The sequence below is a fragment of the Haemaphysalis longicornis genome, unplaced genomic scaffold (assembly GCF_048455015.1).
Source record: "Haemaphysalis longicornis isolate Haplotype H1 unplaced genomic scaffold, Haemaphysalis longicornis Haplotype H1 scaffold_5, whole genome shotgun sequence".
NCBI lineage: Eukaryota > Metazoa > Arthropoda > Arachnida > Ixodida > Ixodidae > Haemaphysalis > Haemaphysalis longicornis.
The window spans coordinates 77346607-77367817 of record NW_027526385.1 but is presented as its reverse complement, the minus strand read 5'-3'; the positions used below and the strand labels follow the sequence as shown (position 1 = coordinate 77367817).

Below are 21211 nucleotides of genomic sequence, written 5' to 3'. Positions count from 1 at the left end.
TTCTTTTGTTTCTGCCACCCACCCTCTCCACTTCCCCCTTCTCCCCAAAGGTGTACCCACGCGCGCCGCAGCTGTCGTAGCTTTGCAGGCGGGAACTTCAGACGATTTGGACCTTTTTGACAGAGTTATGTTCACTTCGGTACCTCTGGACGCGCTTATGACTGCACAAAATTGCAGCATTTGCCGAAATGCTCGAGACCACCCTCGTACCGCGTGGGGTCTCTACACTTGCAGTCACTGTATGTGGGGAAGTTTGAGCTTGGCGCGATTGAAGCTGCATCATTTGAAGAGCCACAGCAGTCACGAGAACGCGACGGTGTTTGCAAACAGGACTCAGTGCATAAGGGTCGCAGTCGATTCTGAAGAATTGGAGGAAGAATCCGCGGATGAAAGCACCTGCCTCCTCGCGAAGCTCCCTGAAGTTTCCGAGAACCAGCCGAAGCAAGCTCCTCGAAAGAAGCCTCCAACGGCGCCGCGGCCGCATCGCAAGGGGCATGGGAAGGCACTCCATGCCTCCTCGCAGAGAATGGCCTTAGTGCTCTCTTCCAGCAGTGAAGAAGAGGGGGAGGAGGTCAGCAGCGTCCAGATTGTGCCCTCGATTTCGCGGAATGTCTACTTTGGCTACCGGTGTCCCAAGTCAGTCAGCGCTTTCCTAACTCTCATGGACAACGCCAGTGACGTGTTCAAGTGTAGCGCTTTTTCGTGTGGCTACAGCACCAACGTCTCGTTGAACTTTGAAAGACACCTGGCTGGTCACCGCCCAGAGGAAGTTTTCTGCATGTACTGCGGTGCCAACGTTTCCCATCCTGGAGCCTTGGTGACTCACCTGGAACAGGAGCACAGTGGCCTGCGACATCAGTGCCTGAAATGCCTGTACCGGGCTGGCTTTACCCCGTACTTCGAAGTTCACTTCCTGCTGGCGCATCCAGGTGAAACTGTTGCCCACGTTTCTGTCTTTAACGGAAGGGGCATTGAGGCGCCAGCCCCACCTGAGGACAGGAAAGCTTTCAGACCTTACGAGTGTGGATTTGCGGGCTGCTCGTTCAAAGAGAAGAACCGGCAGGTATTCGCACGGCACTTCGAAGAGGTGCACGCGGGCGAAAGCTCATTTCCTTGTTTCGTCTGCGACCGGAACTGCAAGTTGGTGTCAAACCTGCTGGAACACCTTCAAGAGCACGGCCTTGCCGACCTGCAGTGCTGCTACTGCAGCTTCGGCACTTTGACCACGACTTCCATGATGCTGCACGCCTGCTACACGCATGCCGGCCAGTTTGCCTTGTTCGCCATGAGGAACAGCAACCTTGGCGAAAAGGTCATCACCTCGTCGAACGACGTGGGCCCCCTGTCCGTCGTCTTCAGCGACGAGACCACCCAATTGGTCTTCGAGCAGCGGTGCTGCTTCTGCCCGAGCATGGTTGCGGGGTTCAGCAACCTGCAGACGCACACGGAGACGGTACACGCTCTTTCGCTGTCGCCGGAGGAACTCGCGGAGAGGCTCTTCGGCATGTACGACTACACAGAAGCCCTGCAGTTAGGCTGCTGTCCCTTCTGCCCCTACGTCGGGGACAAGGTTGCAGACCTACAGCACCACGTGCTCAGGCAGGAGCTGCAGATCTCCAACTTTTTATGCTCGGCCTGCAAGAACGGCTTCGAGGACCAGCTGTCCTGGCAGCAGCACATCGACTGCGGCCAGTGCCCTGCAACGGCAATGCTGCAGCTGTGCAACAACGGCCAGCTCTTGCACTGGGTGCGCGAGAACCTGCCCTTCCGGATCCCGCGCTTCCAGTGCCCCCTCTGCCCGCAGACCTTCCGGGTGGCTTCCACCTTCCACAGCCATCTGTCACGCCACTACACCTACTACCCGGTTGCATGCAAGCTCTGCAACGCCACCTGTCAGGGCATCCGTGGCCGGGAGCAGCACCTGAGAGCGAGCCACGGGGCTGGTGGTGAAGACGTGGGCGCTGGGGAAGTCGAGGCAGAAGTCGCACGTCAGGCTGCACTGTGCAGCCTCCCCGAGGCCCAGACCTGCCCACACTGCGGCTTCCATACAGTAAGCGAGAAATACCACGTGTCGCACGTGGCGAGATGCGCGGTGACGGAACACCTCCCGGTGGCTGGTGACGGCTCAGACTCGGAGGAGGACGTCAAGCCAATTTACCACTGCATGCACTGCAGCGTCAGCTTCATCTACCTCGAGCGGCTGTTGAGCCACGGCTACGTCCAGCACGGCTGTTCTTGGTTTTGCACCGTGTGCTACCAAGGCTACGAAACGGAACTGGGTTGTCTAGAGCACTGCAAGGATCCGGGATGCAAGTGGCCTGGCACGATATTCCTCGTAGAACGGGCAAAGAAGAAGGTGTCCGGGCGGGAGTTCTTCTACAGTGAAGTGACCGTGGACGAATGTGCCGCAGATATCTCCGGGCTGTCGCTGGGCGAGCAGGAAATCAAGGCCGGCTTCACGTACTACAACCAGGACATCGAGCCGATCCACCGCATCGGCTACACGTACGTTTCTGCTGGCCGAGCGGGCAAGATCTCGCTACCGGACTTTGCCCAAGTCGTGAATATACAGCCGTACGTCCGCGTGCAAGACTGGAAGATGTTCTTTCCACGTTTGGTGTAACTTTCATTCCAACGTTTCCTTTTTTGTTCCCTACTGCCAGTGCTGTTGGGAATAGAGAACTGTACATCTGTGTTAGAGACTGGAAGCAGTTCTAGTCTCAGAGTAACTCACAGTGAAAAGAACTCTTTTTTTTTTTTTATCCACTTCTGCCAGGGATGTTGTGTAACTGTTTGTCTGCGTCGGAAGGCGGAGGAGATCTTTTCGAGGCTCATAATCACTGCCACTTCAAAGTTTTCTTGTTCCTTTGCCACAGCCAGGGCCGTTAGCAATATATATAGCTGTATGTTTGTGTTAGAAACTGAACGATGTCCTTTTTACGTTTGGAGTAACTTGCATTTCAAAGTTTTGTTTTTTGTTTGTTCAGCCAGGGGCTGCTGTAAATATATAACTGTACATCTGTAAGAAGTCTTTCTAGGCTCGGCTTGACTGGCATTCCCAAGTTTTGTTTTTTCTCAAGTTGGTTTGTCTTTCACATGACTGCGAGTACGAGATTGGGAAAAGGTCTCATATACTCAGAGCAACTCTTAAGGTTCAAGTTTTTTTTGGACTGTCAATTTGCTTTCGAAGCAGCTTTTTTAATTTTAACTCAGGTTGTGTTCAGCACCACCGTTAAGTGTTCAGTTTGTTTGGGCTCTGCTTGCATGCAGGCCAATGTTCTCGGCTCAAGCCTTGTCTTCCTGCTGTCAGAGCCTTGCAAAAATAAAATATGTAAAGCGTATTTTCAAATGTCTTTTTTTTTTTAATCGGTAACACCTATCAATAAGAACAAACCCCGACGGAATGTTTGCTCCCATTTCGACATATGAGGCGACTCTATTTTGCTGCTAATTTCAAGTTTCCACTCATTCTAGTGAATCAGACGCGAGACAAATTGTACCACGCTTTGATAGTGCAACGAATACTTTATGGTGCAAGTTTCACATCTGTGTCGTTAGTACTTGCTAATTGGTTGCGCAGTTGTAAAAGTTTGTCTGCTTTCCATTTCAGACTGTTGACCCTGTAGAGAAGGATTATTATTGTGGCAAGCAGCTGTAACTGTTCTGATAACTGTATTTTCAAATAAATTATGTTACCTTTGGCCAGTGAAACTTCTCCATAATAGATGAGGTCCTATTCGCCCCGAGATCAAACCCAGTCGGTGCCTGGAGGCGGTCAGGCGAACCTTCCTATACTTGGTTACAACTCAAGAACGGCACCACCTCATGTAGTGTGTCACTCCGCCAAAGCGCCGGACCCGTGACAACAGTGCGCGCGCGTTTCGAAAGGGGTTTGCTGTGAATGCGTGATATCGCCTGCCTTGTTTCACGCAGTTTGTTTGTCGTCACTGGAGTCGTTTATAAGCATATTAAGTCCAAAAAATCGCGGGAACGGCTCACGCCATGTTCAAAATATTCCCAGTAACGCCCTACTTGCGCCGCGCAGAGAAACATCCGGCTACGGTGGTAAGGCACAGCAGCAACTTCCGGTGCCGTTCTTAAGTTGTCACCGAGTATAGTGTGGATGCCACTCTCGCGTTGGCTACTCGTTCATGTTGCGCGCAACGCAAGACTCGCACTGAACCAGACAAGAAAACTGATTCGCACGGCTCCTTGTTAGTAGTAAGCGATTGCATGATTACCTGCGCTTGCGGAATTCATATCTGAACCCTATTTCAGGGGCGTTTCAAAATAACGCGCTAGTTTAGTTCCACGAAACATAATTGCCGTGGTCATCGTTTGAGCGTACGTGTCGATTTCTTGACAGTTTGCCCGTTTGTTACCGATGAATGCAGTCGCCTGCTGTCTTGGCACATCAAATGGTGGTTCATTGAAGGTGGCGTGGTGATTATTTAAGGACAAAATTCACGAGCAAGACACGACGCGGTCTGTGCATGCGATACACATGGGACACCATTGTAATATTGCGCTGTGTCCTTTTAGAAATAACGAAAACTTTTCTGCAAAGGATGCAGGTGCTGTCGGCCATGCATTATTGGTATGTATTTTATGCATGCTGAAGAGCATATGTCAGAGAATTCTCCTTGTTCCTCTTTCAAAAATATAGAATGATTTCGGAGAGTCATTTCTGATGCTGTTTGACATCCTTGCTAATATTTCTGTACAATTAATTGCGCAGCATCCAATGTCCCCTTGCAAAGACGATGTGGTCCAGAGTTGCTGTGTGGAGCTGCCACCTTTCAAATCGCTGAGAGCATTGCAGTCCGTTGTGCATGCTATACTGAGACTACGTAGTGTCCACCACTACGTAGTCTCAGTGTGGCATACACAACTTAAGGCTGTTTTTTATTCCCTCTTGTGACGCTGAAGCATTTCTGGGTATCGTACTTATCAAAAGGTTAAATTTATGCCTCTGCATCCGCATGTGTGTCTTGGTACCAAATCAGAAGGGAGATCATCCCATTCTTTACATGAGTATTGAACTCCACACCGAATGATCTCGGTGCCTCATAAGAGAAGGGCCATGACCTCTCTGCTCGTTCTGTTCTTCACACTACCGATGAGCAGTATCAGGAGAATTTCACTTTTCACCTAAGTGAGGAACAAGATGAAGCGCCACTGTCTATATAAAAAGCAAGATCCTGCTCCTCAATTTTTTCCTTGACCATACTAGCAAGGATAGAGCTGGGTAAAATGCAAAGTCCAACATCAGGAGCAGTTCAACTCTTCAATGGTGAGCCTCGAATAACAAACACAAGGCAAGCAAATGAAGGGATGATATGCACCATGTCAACACCGTGCATGGCTCTGTGTTTTTTCTCCTTTTGTCCGAGTCGTCAGGCTGGCTGTCGTAGAATTCAACATGTAACAACATGCTCAGATTCTTCCTAGTTGAGAAGGGGATCTCGATCACTCATCACACGTTAAACACCACTGTTCATCACATGAGAGTATCATCATGATCCTGCTCTTTATTATGGTCCCCATGTTAATGAGTAGTTGTATGACACATGAATCTCAGACCAACTAAAGATGTTTCTTACCTCCCTGCCTTTTTTTTTATCCTTTGTATATTACAATTTCTTATCTTTACTACCTAGTTCATCACAATTGTTATGGTCCAAGACATGGTGCTTCACATAATTGAGTGGTTGCAGCTGTGGAACATGCATGCCTCACTCACAATAAAAAAAAATTCTTTGACGAAAGTGGAGCGAGTTTAAAGGAACAATCAAGGTGCACAAATGCTTTTTAATTGCCTATTGTGTAAGTGCTCAACGGTGCACGCCTTCGGTTTGAAATCAAACTGGCGGGAACTTTGCAATCTCACTGTTTGAAATTAATTCTAATGAATATGGGAATTCCAAAAAAATGTAAATATGCTAACAATGCTGGTAAAAAAAATAGCCTGGTTTGTCTGAGCATGACAATTCCTAAAGCTAATATTTGGAAAATTAAGGGGCCAGATGTTATCCCTCAGCAAAACGTATCTGCTGGGACCATTTAAAACAAAACTAGTTCCAATTTAGGCCCACTTCGTTCACAGGCTTGTTACTTTGACCTGGTGCCTGAACTCCCAGACGGGGCCACCTTTAGATGAAAGGAGAGCCGGTGACTCTTAAATAGTTTGGACATCGAAAGAACCGAGAACAGGGACAGTTGGTAGCATACAACGACCACCGCTCCAACCGATTTCCATAAAGTCGGCTTCGCGTCGTGCACGAATGCATCGCTCGGAAGCTATCGCTCGCTCATCGCTCGCAGCGCTTATATATGAATTAATAATGACACTGTAACCCACCAACTAGCCTCCCCCCGTCCCTCGTGTGAGCGGTGTGCAATGCAAGCTTTTTGCAAACTGACAAGATGATCGAGTGTGCTTTGTTCAGCTTAAACTTCCTTGACTTATTTTGAAGCCATGAGGCCTTCACTGGTCACCGTGCATCGTAATTTCGAGAGGTATAAACAGTGTACAGAATACCGCCTTATTCCTATAGCTATTAGGTGAAGAAATAAACTATGGGTAAACACACGTGTGTTAAGCCTAACGCAAAAAATGAATAACATTTCCGTTTCTGCATACACGCCACCCCAAAGGAGCGTCAAGCGTGCTCTGCACATCGCTTTCCAAGTTTTGAAGTTCCTATGAGCTAGCTGACCCGACACTTTTCATCAGCATTTCCGATTTTCTGTTAACAAGCACGGAGCGCGCACGTGTTTGCTTTGTAAGGGATCCGGACAGTTTATCGAACGCCGTTTTATCGAACGCCGTTTTATCGAAGTCGTTTTATCGAACGCCGTTTTATCGAACGCCGTTTTATCGACGGACGTTTTATCGAAGCCGTTTTATCGAAAGTGTTTTTCTCGGCCTTTTCGAGTAACAGAATTTGCGATACGTTTTTTTAATTTCCTCCTCGCTATGTAATTTGCAAATCTTGTCTCCACAGCAGGCCTATTTAAAAACATTTATAGTCTGTCTTCTAGTTGACTTTTATTTCCTGCGTGTTTTTTTGTTTGTTTTTGTGATGCGCGAAATATGTCACCAGAATTTTTTGCTGTGTTCATTGCGCAACTGGTACTGCCATAACGAATCTCCTTGTGTCTCTATCCCCTCTGATCCGAAGCATATCACGGCATTGTGGCGTATTGATTAAAATGCCTCGATATGCTTCGTACCTTTTTGTATAAACCGCTTTTGTGTCGACACATAATCTAATTATTTCGCCGCGTATGTTGTACATAAGTAAAGCACTTCTTGGCGCTTGAGGGTCCAATGTCAAAAACCTAACTGGAACGCTAGCAAAAGTCTCTCCCGATTTCCGCATTCCTAATTCTTAATGGGATCTGAGTTCAGTTGCTAAGAGGTTACCAAGCCTTGTACTACTGTTCTCGTTGCCTTGCATGAACTAACGAGAAAAACGTTAGGTACAAAATTGTCACCGTACTGCAGGTTGGTTCGTTTTCATCTCCCTCTGGTTGCACCCCAGCATGTCTGCTGGGGTGCATGCTCTTGCCTTTTTATCATAAGGCATAAAAACAGTAAGATCAAAATAGTAAACACCGAAAATGGAGAAATCATGAAGTCTACTCAAAATACAGCGTCGTGACCCGATTACCTCTAAATAAAAATGGAAAAATTAAAAAAATGAGAACGAGCAATACTATGGCCCGTGCGATTATACCTGAACAAGGCACACAAAAAAACCAACAAAATGCGCTGCCTGGTCGGGCGTGTTCCTCCAAGGCCACCACGAAAACGTAAGGTTGGTGAATCAAAAGAGGGGCTAAGAGTGTTGACGCAAAAGTAGAAAATTATACGAAATCCTGTATTTTTTTATTTGAGCATGATTAACAAAAAACGTAAATTGTGGTGGGATGGGCAATTGTCCAGCTGTACTAGCTTACGAGTTTCCCCAGTGTGAGATGACCTCTGACGACTTGTCCTACTTGACGAGTTCACCTATGACGAGTTGGCTGTGACAGGTTCCCTTGTGACGATTCTCCTAGACTCCACCACCTCTGTTGGGGTCTCACTATCACTGTCGGAACCCCCCTGTTCCAGTCACATAGCACTAATCTTTCAGAAGTTCTTGGCCCAACATTTCTCCAGATGCAAACAGTGTGACCCCAAGGTCCGAGTAGGAGTCGCGGGTAAACCACGTGACTAGAACAACTGTGGGGTACAAGACTCTGGATCACGTAATGATGAACCATGGCGCAAGGGATATATTTTTCAACACTAACCTAAACACGCCGATACACATCTAAGGAATATTGCGCACGGGGTTCGGGTTGGTACTATAGGGGCAAATTCTGTAATATAAATAAGGGGGTCATACATGCTTGAGTGAAATCAATAAAGACTCAAAAAATAAAAATAATTTAATAAAACAAAGGTTATCGAAAGCACTGTAAAGGCGCGTCAACATATATAGATAGGTTTTTTATGTAATGCACGGCAGAGGCAATGTAGGAGGAAGGTTACTGCAGGTTAGGTTAATGCGATGGCCAGTTAAACAAAATAAACCCCGAAAATTACAATGCAAGCCGCAAAACCGCACTTTCGATAAAACGGACGTAGGTGGGTCGATAAAACGGCATTCGATAAAACGGCGTTCGATAAAACGGGCATTTTTTCGATAAAACGGCGTTCGATAAACTGTCTGGGAACCCTTTGTAATTCTTCTGTTGCATTTATTTGATTGCCTCAGCAAAAGAAGCCGCAGTTCTGCATAATTATTCTATTTCTTGGGCGAAAGATGAGCCCGTGCTACCAGCCGCTATTAAAACGTGATAAAAGGGCCACATTACAAAACATCAGTTGAGGCCCGGACAGTTTATCGAACGCCGTTTTTTTGACTGACGTTTTATCGAACGTTTTTTCCTGGCCTTTTCGTGTAACAAAATTTGCAGTACGTTTTTAGTTCCCTCCTCGCTATGTAATTTACCAATCTTGTCTCCACAGCGAGCTAGCCTTATAATTTAACAGAATTTGTAGTCTTTGTACTAGTTGTCTTTTATTTCCTGCGTGCTTTTCTGTGATTCGCGAAATTTGTCTCCCGAATTTTTTATTCTGTTCATTGCGCAGGTGGTACTACCACAACGAGTCTCTTTGTGTCTCTAGTCCCCCCTCTGATCCGAAGCATATAGACTAGAATGCCTCGATATGCTTCATACTTTTTTGTATAAACCACTTTTGTGTCGACACACAATCTCATTATTTCACCGCGTATGCTCTACATCAGAAAGGCACTTCTTGGTGCTTGCGGCCCCGGAGGTTAGTTCACACCTTCAGCGCAACACTTTCTCGGTGAATCTGCCACAATTTTGCACAATTGAAAGCCAGTTTTACAAGTTTTCTTGAGAGAATTTGATTAAAGGAATGAACAAATTCCCTTCAACAACCTTCGCCCACTCAACCAGCAGGTTTATTCTTATTATTTCAGGCAACGCCGTCAATTGTCTTCGCAATTAATTAGCAGTGGCCACCTAATGTGATGAAATGACTGGAGGAGGGAGAAACCCTCTTGTACAGCACTCGGACTGTTTATTTTTGCTTGAGAATTGTGCCTGCGTAAAATGGTGCACGTTGCATATTCTTCCAGTGTGGCAGTTCCCATTATTGTGAGGTGGACAAGGGAAACGCTCGGCATACAAGTTGCACCACTGCCACGTATAGAAGTCGCACCACAAAAAATTTCAGAAAAATAGCACTCCTTAAGCACTAAATAGTACGCAGTGTCTAGAGTTACGTCCAACGGAACCCAAAATTGGAAACTAGAGTAACGTCTGATGGAACTCAGAATTGAAAACTAGAGTTACGTCCAAGAAGAGTCCTCGTCCGACTTAGGCCAATGTTTTGAGTTAGGTCCGGCGTAACGTAAAGCACAAAAAAATTTTACAGCTAACAGCACCAAATACCGTGACGCTCTATATCTGTAATCCATACATTGAGGTTCCTCGATTATCAGCCCCGGATCATCTGCGGGCTGCCCGAGACGATCTGACGCTCGATTCTCCCATGTATTCCTATGGGACTTCCGGTCCGAACGCAGTCCTCGGTCTACCTGCGGGTCGTCCAGGACTGGTAAATCACGTGGGCCAATTATCGAAATGGTCGCTTGTACGATACATGACGGCCAAACCGGTTCGGAATCAGTAAATCATAGGCAACATGTTCGACAGCGCCGGTTCCCCGTCGATCGAGTGGCCAGGAGCACACTTCTGCAGCGATCTGGATTCGAATCCCAGCTGGGTTGATGGAGTTTTTTTTTTTAATGAAGATTCAAATTTTTCTGTACTAGTCCACGTTATACTAGTTATAGCAGATCGGAAAAACGGTTCCAGTACGGTACGCAGTACTTGTTAGCCGACCGTACTGGGAAAGCTCAATTTAAAAGTTATAGCAGACCGTAACTACCGGTCATGGTATACCATGATAGGGTGCTACTTCATTTGTACGTCGTTTGGCAATTCTTCGCGAGTCTGTGGCATTTCCACTGCTGAAATATTAGTTTTCAGTTCTCAAAAGCGCTAAAAGCAGTACTAAATAAAATACATATCCAACGCCCTTACGGAGATTTGAACTAGCGACTTCGTGAATGTGAAGCGGGCATTTAACCTCTACTGCATCTCAACAGATGGCGCCAGCAGGTCAAGGTGGTCTCTCAATACGTACGGCTGGCTGTTTCTAGTTTTTCGTTGTATTTGAGAGTTCCTTGCACTGACACTGCCTGTTCCTCACTCGCAGATTTGTAGACGGGCCCCATGTTGCTGTTAATAGCAGTTATGTAGCCGTATCGCCTTTATTTAACCTAAAAGAAGCTATCGGACATGCGTCGCTCGATGGCACAAGCCATGGCAGTTGGGTCGGGACCGTGTTTCGCTTGCGGCTTGAGCTGTCAGAATCTCGCGGATTTCACTTGTTGCAACCTCATTTTTCTTAAACGATCTCATATTTACAATCTGTTAGACTAGGCGCGAGCCAAGTGTACGTCTGTCAAACTCTTCCAAAGCGGCCGTCCGCTTTGGAACGACGGACACGGTGAGTCTCAGTACCGTCCGGCCAAGTCGCTCCGGTTTATGGTAGGGTTCTGCACATGCGGTAGCTAGCGTCCAGACGGTAGACGTTACCGTACCGGATCGGCTTTTCCGATCTGCTATAACTCTAAAATAATGTTGCGTATAGATTACACATTTAGAGTGTCACTGTAGCTGCCGTTAGCAGTAATTTTTTTTTGTGCTTTATGTTATGCCGGACGTAACTCAAAACATTGGCCTAAACTTCCCTCGGGCATATAACTCTAGTTTTCAATTCTGGGTTCCGTCGAACGCATCCCTAGAAACTGGCTTAAAGTTCTGTCGGACATATAACTCTAGTTTTCAATTCTGGGTTCCGTCGAACGTAACCCTAGAAACTGGCTTAAAGTTCCGTCGCACGTAAGTCCAGTTTTCAATTCTGGGTTCCGTCGGACGTAACTGTAGTTTTCAATTTTGGGTTTCGTCGGACATAACTCTAGACAGTGCGAAAAGTATGGTAAACCACCATCCACTGTTAATTACAATAAGATGCCATGAAGAGAATGTTGGGCAGTGCGCATGCCTATACATGCCAGCACTCAAAGCATCAGCTTTGTGAATTGCCCATGTACTGCATTTACATTAGGTATATTTTTTCATTTTTGCAACTGCTTGCCAGCTACTCTGGCAAGATTGAGCCACAAATTTACTTTTATCAAAAATTGGAAAAAATTCCCGCGCCTTCCCGCGAGGGGAACACGAGTAAATGCAGAGCATTAGGGGTCGTTAACGCCGCGTTAAGTCGCGTTAGGGTGGGTAGTTGGGTCGTAGTTGCGTTGGTGTTGGTTTGGGGTAGAGAGAGGAGAGTAAAGTCGCGTTAGGGTGGAGCGAGCGTCAACCAAGGAAGGAAGGAGCAACGCAGTGACTGAAGCACGAGCGACCGCTAGCCGCTTTATATTTGCAGCGCGCGCAGTAGAGGGAGAGCAGTACAGGGGGGAGAGCGCGCATGCGCAAGCAGCGCGCGCCCTTCTACGCCCCACCGCGCTGCTATCACGCACCTGTTACGCCGAGACCGCGACGGAGCGAACGGGCTGACTACGACGCATGCGCGCGCCAGCTGCTGTTGAGAGAGTGGAGGGAAGGAGGAGAGGCGCACCTGCTGTGGACGCGGAACTGTGGACGCCGTCCGACGCAGGAAGAGGCGAGGCTAAGAAATGCTCTGCATTTAAAAAATAACCAGGTGCTGGAACACATCGGGTAAACAAAAAAAAAAAAAGCAGTCACTGCGATGTGTGTTGGTGCGTTCTGCCTCAAGTCGGTTGCATTATGAGCTGCCGAGAAACTTCTCTACCGTGGCTGCTAAGCGGGCAGACTGGTCTTAGAGCTATTTTTTTGTTTACAAATCAATTTTAATGAAACTGCACGGCATTATAAAGTTTTTTGTGATGAATTCAAATCTGCCATTAGATTTTTTGTAAGTTGATTATATTTTGAGTTAATTAATGAATAATCACCATTATTTTGGGTCACAGTTACAAAATAACCACTCCATACAGAATAGCAATTACCACGTGGCTAGGCAGACAAGTGACTTAAGGATACAATGTAGGAAGAACTTTTTTTATTCAGCTATTTTTGGTCGTTTTACAACACAGTGAATTTCGCCTCTCCCGTGGTCTGCCAGAAATGGCTCGCAGGTGGTGCCAATTGAACACAATAATAACTTTCCAAAGCCTTCATTTGAAAAATTTGTTTCCAACATTGTATTCTCCACACATTTCGGTATTAGAAGCAATAAGAATTACAGTTGTACCTGCTCTGGGTGCCGATATATCTGAGGGCAAAATATTACCTTTGCATTGCAAGAAAAGTGCCGTTTCACCATCGAATTCTGTGCTAACCGAGCTGTAGAATGCACTTTAAAATGCTACTATAATATAATAACAACAAAATATGGTGCCTTTTGATGAGGAAATTTGCAGGCTGATAGAAAAATGGCCGTGGAGGCCGAAAATGCCATTTTTCAGAAAACGCTTCCTTTTGACCGTTTTTTGGCCCCAAGCGGGGATGTGTGGATGTGCTGTCTCATGAGTGGGGTGTTCTTGTGCGCAGGAACTCGTGAAGCGGCTCCAGCAGGAGAAAAAGGTCGCAGCAACAGAGCCCGAGGAGGCCAAGAACTGTCCTGGACCGATTTAGGCCAAAATAAGTCTCTTCCTTGAGGGAGCTGTACAATAAAAACTTTATTTAGTTGTATTGCAGATGCAGTGGCTACTTTGCCTTTTTTCGTTGCACTTGCGATATCAACTCTTTGCTCACATAGTGTACTCCCGTATGCCTCTGAGCATGTCGTGCTTTCCTGCAGAAAAGACCAACGCATAATCAGCTTAACACTGTAACGATGTAATGCGGGATAAACTTCTAGCACGCCACATTACCCTTGCCTGACGTTCCCCTGTCTCCTTGCTTTCACGCCCATCCTGGCATTCTGCAAAAGAAGCTGCGATGTAGCAATGCTCCACAAGTGGCAAAGGCAGACCTGCCAGGTTTCCCAAATTACCAGGGAGATTCCCGGATTTTGGTGGTTTTGTACGATTGTACGGTCGAAACAAAAATCTCCCGAAAACACACCCCCCGTGTTCGGCTAAACTTTTCTCCCAGTCTAGCCACGTTCGGCTGGAGCTACCTGACAACCCAATCACATACTACACCACTGGACATCGTAATAACTTGTAAAGCATAGTTGGCAATGCGCGCAAGTTGAACTGGTCAGTACCACAGGAACGCTGAATGCGAGAGGCAGTTCAGCGTGGTAAAACGAAATTGCCCCCAGTTCCGAGCATCAAGTTCTGGCCCAATCCGAGCTCAGTCGCGTTCTTTTGGCGAAGTGTAGCAGGACGGTATTTCCAGCCTTTTCGAAAAAGGCGGTGTCAGCCGCATCTAAGATTTAGCAGGTGACCAGTGGTGTAGCTCATTAGTAGTTTGGACGAAACAGTTCAGGTCCTATTCTGTTGTAACTAAATCAGAAATGCATGTAAATGTAAATTAATTCCATTCTGTTGCTACTAATTTTTCTATCCCTACCCCCGGGACAGATCTCCCTAATGCCATCTCAGTGAACCTGGCAGGTATGCAAAGGAATGTGTGAATATTATTGTGTCTTCCCAATTCCTCCATCCTGCTGTGATCAAAGTGGTAAGCATATCCCCCTCCCCCCTCCCCAATCTGGCTTAAAGGATTTAGGCTCGTTATGTCTCGCCAAATAAAGAAAAATAAAGCAGGAAAAGTAATGACCACATTCCCCCCCCCCACATCTCCAAGCGCAACAAAAGAGAAAAGTTGATTTTACCCACCGCAATTTTTTCTTCCCTCTCCTTCGCTTTCTCCTCTCTTTTCTGGTGAATGAACTCCTTGTAATTCACGTACTTGTTCTTGGGTGGCTGGAGAGAGAGAGAGATAACAATGCTACACTGATACACTCGCTTTATTCTATTGCAACAGATCTGCTCACCTTGGCTCCGAGCTGTACTGCAAGCGCTATCTTTGCTTCCTCTTTCTCGGGTTTGTCCAGTCCCTTTATTCCAAACTTTAGAATGTCGTATCTGGCTTTCTTGAAAGAAATTTCATTCCCGTTGTGCTGCTGCACACCGCTTTCATCCTCGTGTTCTTCACGATGGTGCTTCTGTAACTGAAAAAATGAAAAATTTCACACGGCTCTTGACTTGCAGTATCGCTTGTTCACGCATACACCAGCAAGATTTCAACCTGTTGCAGGATCTCGGGGCAAGGTGCAGACTGCAGCCAAGGATTGGTAAAAATTGTGCGCTACTATACGAGGGAAAAAATGGAGTTCTGCGAGACAAGATGTAAGAAATGCCCTCCTCCCATCGCTGTTTTGTCGTGTCTAGGATCGTGACATCCTACTGTACACTTTCTAAAACGCCGGGCCAACAGTCGAGGACCGTGCAACCTCTTCCTGCACATGAATCGGCAGGGAGCCATTCTGACAAAAAAAAAGCAAGCTAGTGCGCCCGTATGCAACTTTACGCGGGTCTTAAAAAAGTAAAGGCACACAACACGTGTGTTGGAAGGAATGCTTGCCCGGCACCACGCGCATGACGTCAAGGGCATGGCGCGAGGTGCGGGGCGGGAGAGCTTTATTCTTTTCCCTACACTACACGCGCGGGTGTAGTAGATTGTCCCACATCCTCCCCTTTCAAGGAAGGTTACAGTTTGGAGTCCGATGGAGCCGCCTCTCTGGACCGGCTCGCCGCTGTACGGTTCCAGCTTGGCCGGATCTACCGCAGCGATGGTGATGATGTTTCGCCGAGGTATGAAGTAGTCCTCGAAGCCCTAAGCACTGCATCGAAGTTCTTCTGCTCGTCAGTGGTCAGCTTGAAGGTATTAAAGATGTCCTCTGCCTGGGGTCCCATGAGGTAGACCAGTGCATCCACCTGGCATTCTTTGGGTCGATCGCTGAGCCCTGAAGCAGCCCGGTAGCGGAGGAAACGTCTCTTCCATTGGGGCCAGTCTGACGGTGAGAAGGTGAGCGGGTCAGGTGCCGTGATCTGGAACGAGGCAGCGCTGCCGTTCTTGTTGGCCATCTAAGATGAGTTGCTCGCGAAGGTCGCAGGCAGGTCTGTAGTCGAGGGAAGGCCCGTAGACGAGGCAGAAGCGGCTTCAGAACAAGGGTTGGTTGGGTGTGCTGACGTGTCGTTCCGGCGGAGAGCAGCAGTCAGCACATCCCACTTCTGACACCATGTTGGAAGGAATGCTTGCCCGGCATCACGCACATGACGTCAAGGGCATGGCGCAGGGCGGGAGAGCATTGTTCTTTTCACTACACTACACGCGCGGGTGTAGTAGATTGTCCCACAACGTGTTGGCAGGCATGCTGCTTAAGGACAAAATTAAAATTTCTCCCACAAGTGTGACACTCTCCTTGTGACGTTACTGTGTTTACGACACTACGATTTTAAAACTATATCATGATCACAGGATAGACTTCAAAAGCAAGTTTTTCTTCTTTTTTTTTTTTACCGACTTTAAGAGAAAAGAGGTTAAAGGAATGTAGAAATTGCGCTACTCGTTGCGGCAGCGAAGAAAATCGATTGCAATCATGGACCTTTGAGCTTTAGTGTGAGCTTCTTCCCTTCTTTTTTTTTTTTTTTTTTTTTTTTTTTGTATTAGTCCTGAGCGCTCCATGCTCGGAAGTGGTGTCGACACGAGAGAGCATGCGGGGATGTGGCCATGGGGCAAATCAGGTACTGCTGGTGCATGAAAAAAAAAAAAAAAACTGCTAGAAGTACTATGACTTCCAAGTAGTGACAGGCGCCAAACCTTTCTTTTTGAAGGGTTCTGGTAAACTACAACCGGCACTGATTCTCGACGCGCTGGTGGCGGCACTTCGCAGGCTGGTTCCTCGCAAGGGTCGTCGAGCCCCAACTCCACACGCATGCGTTCTAGCTCGCTTAGCTTTGACAGAACGGTGGTGCACGCCTTAATGTTGTCTTGACCGCACCGATTTCGTTTTGTTGTTCTGAGCTTCGATGCATCTGTTTTGGCAGCTGCTTCGCTGCTGTCCAGGAAACTGTCACCTAGAACAACGAAAAAAAAATTACATCATTCCAGCTGATGCTTAAAATTCGCTCAAGCGCCCTACCGTAAGCGTTTAACCTCTTCAATATTTTGCTGGAAAGCCCCATGGCAGGATATGGCAAACTGTTAGAAGTAGCTCACGCGCATAACAAGCTAGGCAACGCACGTGCTTCTGGCCATGCTTCTAGCAGAATTTTGAAATTTTGAACAAGCCATGGAGAACAAGCCTTGCCTTGGCTTTAGCCACGGTTTTTTTTTTATTTACTACCAACCAGTATTTGAGAAATTTCTAAAGTTCAACAAGCTACTTGCTTAAATTGAGTGTATTTTTGAATAAATTTTAGCGTACTAATAATGACTGAGCATCCAGTAAATATCCGCTCCTTAGCTCCGGTTCTTTTGTTTCTGCCACGCACCCTCTCCACTTCCCCCTTCTCTCCAAAGGTGTACGCAGGTAGCGCCGCAGGTAGGCACGCGCGCCGCAGCTGCCGCAGCTTTGCAGGCGGGAACTTCAGACGATTTGGATCTTTTTGACAGAGTTATGTTCACTTCGGTACCTCTGGACGCGCTTATGACTGCACAAAATTGCAGCATTTGCCGAAATGCTCGAGACCACCCTCGTACCGCGTGGGGTCTCTACACTTGCAGTCACTGTATGTGGGGAAGTTTACCTGCCCTTCAGGAGAGGAATTAACCAACCTCTTGGGCGGGTGAGGAGCATCGCTAGGCGGATGTGACGTCACGTTTGCTCGCAGCGTTCCCGCGCGGTATGTTTACATTTTTCCGAGTGCTGCCTACACGGCGTACGTGCCGTAGCGATTCAAGTAGTCGCGTTCGACTTATGCGGTCAACGCAAGAATTCATAAACTGGCGATGGTTGTCGCCCTGTCAGTCGTCGTTCAACAGCTCCAGCGTCTTCTGGCACAACAGCTTTGCAGTTATCTGTTACCATCGGCCGGTTACCAGTTACCATCGGCCGACCAGGTGAGTGTTTTTTGGCGGGTTTGCAATCAGTTCGCATATCTCCTACTGCAAAGCGTGCTTTCTGCTTGCGGCAGTTATATTAGCGACGTTTACGAAATTGTTAACGGCGCGTTCTCACCGTCTTGCATTATTGTTGCTGTTTATGCTGCTCTGTTCGCGTCTGTCGGCGATCGCAAGCTGTTGGCGGGTTGTTGCACGGCGCGGGAACCCGTCTCGCCCGTGGCGCTTCTTTGTCTCTTCTTCAATGTGGCGTCATTAACATCGCTTGTTATCCTTGGGCTAACCTATCTTAATGTTGTAACGAAAATGAACTTGCTGTGCGAACTGAGCGTGACAGAACGCTGTTGGCAAGGTTTTCGTGTGCGCGTGTGGTTCGTGAGGGCGTTGTAACACGCTGCTTTGGCCTCTTGCACCTCTTTCCTGCATCTAGTACTCTTGCTTGCCAGGAGTGCCTGCCAAGGGATGGTTACTTCGTTATGTGTTTTCATATTTAATAGTGAACCACTCAGCGTTCTATAACTGATGCAAATGCAGGCGGAACGACCCCGATAACAACGCAGGGCAGGGGCAGTGCTTGTGTGGTCTTCTCTGTCGTTTGCCCTTCTTTTCAGTCGTCGTAGATTATTTACTGTTGCGTGAACGTTGTTTGATTCTTCACGTTTCATTTTTCTCTTGCAGCATCTCCTGACTGCAGTCGCGGTGCCCCTAGCCTGCGTGCAGCACTCATCCTGCCATTCTAGTGGGAACTGATGTTCGCAGGCCACTTGTCACGACCTAACGGGTTCCCGCCCTTGCCTGGCTTATAATTGATGGTATACTTCAGATACACTGCTGCGTTCTCTCTCTGCATACATTTAAAGCGAGTGTTTACACTAACACAGCAGTGGATAACCATGAAGACAGCAGCGTGTGTACTGGAAATGCCAGTGAAAACAAAACCAAACGATCTACAGATCTATGCCAGCTTGACCATTACAAATCTTTCAGCGAGTGTCAAAGCAATGGACAGCTGGGGATATCTCGTGCGCTAAATTGTGTTCTTCTTTCTGTTTGTTTTCTATTTGCTGGTATAAATTTACGAATTGATAGTATGAGTAAAGTAGACAGAATGTTTTCTATTTGCTGGTATAAATTTACGAATTGATAGTATGAGTAAAGTAGACAGAACAAAGTGATTGCGTTGCTCTTAGAAATGCCTTACACGAAATAAAACTGCTTCCTGCGAGTTCGCACTGCTCAGTGCGGGGAAAAAAGGTTCCGTATAACAAATAATTTGGTGCACCCAAACCCATCTGTGATGAACATATGTCATGCATGGATTATTTAAGGGCATGTTATTAGCTTTGGCAAAACAAGAAAGTGACCTCTTTCTTGTGCAGAAAACTAGTTTAGTTGTAATTTTGGCTCTTATCTGTCCAGTGTCAACAGGAATAGTAGCCTTGATGTGCGACTTTGCGGACACTTTCCTGTCACCTTCCTTCAATGTAACCACAGTGGTGGTGAAGACTCCTGGGCAGTCGAAATCGCATGATGACAGGCAGTTATATTCTACCACGAGAAGCACCCTCCACAAGCCATGAGGCCTTGCTCTGTTTTCAGCTGGGGCTCCTTTCGTTGCCAAGTGCCTTGGTCTTTTGGGGTAAAGCTCCCAAAACAGGGTGGTCTTGTCCCTGTTGGAATTATCATGTTGATCATACTTTTCACCCACAGCTTTCCAGTTCATTTCACTTTTCTAACCCAATTCTAATGTTATTAGTGTAGGGAAATCTGGTGTCCAGCAGCTTGCGTTTCAAAGGGAATAGATGTAGCAACTACATCAAGCACTAGCTGATTCTGATGCTTAGTGGACTTTGCTGTGAGCCGTCCAAAGCACCACAAGGGGAAGCAGTGCTGGTCTTATGTAGTGTACTACTTTGGAGCTGCAAAATTACAATGCACCTTTTTTACCTCAATTTTTTATGCTGCAGTGGAAATCATGCGAATACATGTTTGTAAATGTCCATTCCACCAACAAATTCACGGCATGCCTTGACAGTAGGCGCAGTTTTATGCATCTAGATAATCACCTGTACCCATTTATCACAGGCCTGCAATTTGCACATGGTCGGATTTAAGCACCCTAAATGTGGCAAGTGTAACCGACCGTAACACACTATCTTGAAAACTCTACCTTATCATCGCGAAGGCAATAAGTGGCCCATTGACTAAGAAGCCACTATCCGCTGTCTGTACTAGCACAACAGCTCCTAAACCGGCCGGCAGTGCAAAGAGTGGATTGAGTTCAAAACTTTGGGAAGAGTTCAAACCACATGGGAATCAAACCCAGGACATCCCTAGTGCAAGTCCAGCACCACATCCTTGACACCACTATAGCTCAGTGGGTCTAGCTGACTAAAGGTGGACCCAGGGAGCGCATTATGACCTTAAACTGAAAAAAAGTCCACAGGTACAAGCAACCCGACATACAATGAGTTTTAAATTTCTTGGCAATTCATTAGGCCAGCACATAGCCGTAACATCCCCACTCAGGTGAATTGGCCAGTCACGATGATAGCTGCTGTCAGAAGCTCATGGCTGTTTCACCAATTCCCGTTTGTCTTAAAACAATGCTGCTTAAATTACACACTGGCCAACTGCACCTCATCGAGTATATTTTACGCTCCTAGCATTCTGCAGTAGCCTTGTTTAGTGTTAAAGAACTACGTATTTGATCACATGTGAAGACTGCGATTTCTGTTAGAGCATTTTGTGCTTTCAACCTGAATTGGTTGACGCTCGTCAATTCAACACTGGCTGCAAACTTTTATTGTGGTGTAATAAACATAAAACCTGGATAGAGTAAAAAACCTGAAGAGTAAATTATGCTAGGCTTATACATTGCACAGCGTAGCTGTAAACATCAAAATTCAACTTTTTAGGTTTCACGAGGAAAAGCTCAGCATAACTTGGGCCAGCTATGAAGGGTAACTGCAGTGTAGGGCTATAGGTTAAGTCAGGCCACCTATAAATCTTTGACATGCTTCGAAATCTTGGCACACAGGCATTTTTTTTGTTCTACCTAAACCAATAATTTGGACTTAGGCGAAATGTTTTGTACGGGTTAAACTGCACAATGCAATTGCAAATAAGAATTGAACAAACGTCTGTTGTGTCTATTCGAGAATCCAGTGCTTGCCTAATATCGAAAATTGCATCCAGCAATCGATTCAAGAAATGTACTTGTATGTCCAAGAGACAAGCTCAAATAAAAAGTTACCCTACTTCAACTGCATTCCTTGCATATTTATTTATTTGAAAATATTTAGCACAAAAACAACAGAATGGTACCAACAGGCAGTGCTGTCACTTTTCGTGCTCTCTCTCTCGTGCTGTGTTGTTTTTCCAGTTTATTAATTTTAAAAATATGCCGCATTTGCCATTTTAGTTGGTTTTATTTGTTTTGATGTTATGCTGTGTTGCCAACGAAACTTTGTAAATGTCTTCCTAAGAAAAAAATAAGAATACCTAGCATTTGTAAGTGTATGCTTCTTGATGGATAGCAACTCTCACTATA

General features: G+C 46.6%; 2 protein-coding genes across 3 annotated transcripts; one reads left to right on the top strand and one right to left on the bottom strand.

Moving 5' to 3' along the window:
- Positions 1-58: 58 nt before the first annotated feature.
- On the top strand, positions 59-3621 carry LOC144138470 (uncharacterized). Its single transcript, XM_077670761.1, has one exon. The coding sequence runs from the start codon at positions 128-130 to the stop codon at positions 2621-2623; it is 2496 nt and encodes an 831-aa protein (XP_077526887.1). The 5' UTR covers positions 59-127; the 3' UTR covers positions 2624-3621.
- A 9466-nt stretch (positions 3622-13087) lies between these two features.
- On the bottom strand, positions 13088-16893 carry LOC144138469 (uncharacterized). Of its 2 annotated transcripts, none has more exons than XM_077670759.1 (6): positions 16739-16893; positions 16417-16673; positions 14588-14764; positions 14426-14516; positions 13515-13564; positions 13088-13435 (listed from the first exon to the last, which is right to left on the bottom strand). In XM_077670759.1, the coding sequence occupies exons 1-6, from the start codon at positions 16779-16781 to the stop codon at positions 13103-13105; spliced, it is 951 nt and encodes a 316-aa protein (XP_077526885.1). In that variant the 5' UTR covers positions 16782-16893; the 3' UTR covers positions 13088-13102. The 2 variants fall into 2 exon arrangements, with proteins under 2 accessions (XP_077526885.1, XP_077526886.1); XM_077670760.1 differs by having other exon boundaries at positions 13300-13435; positions 14430-14516.
- Between the last annotated feature and the right edge of the window lie 4318 nt (positions 16894-21211).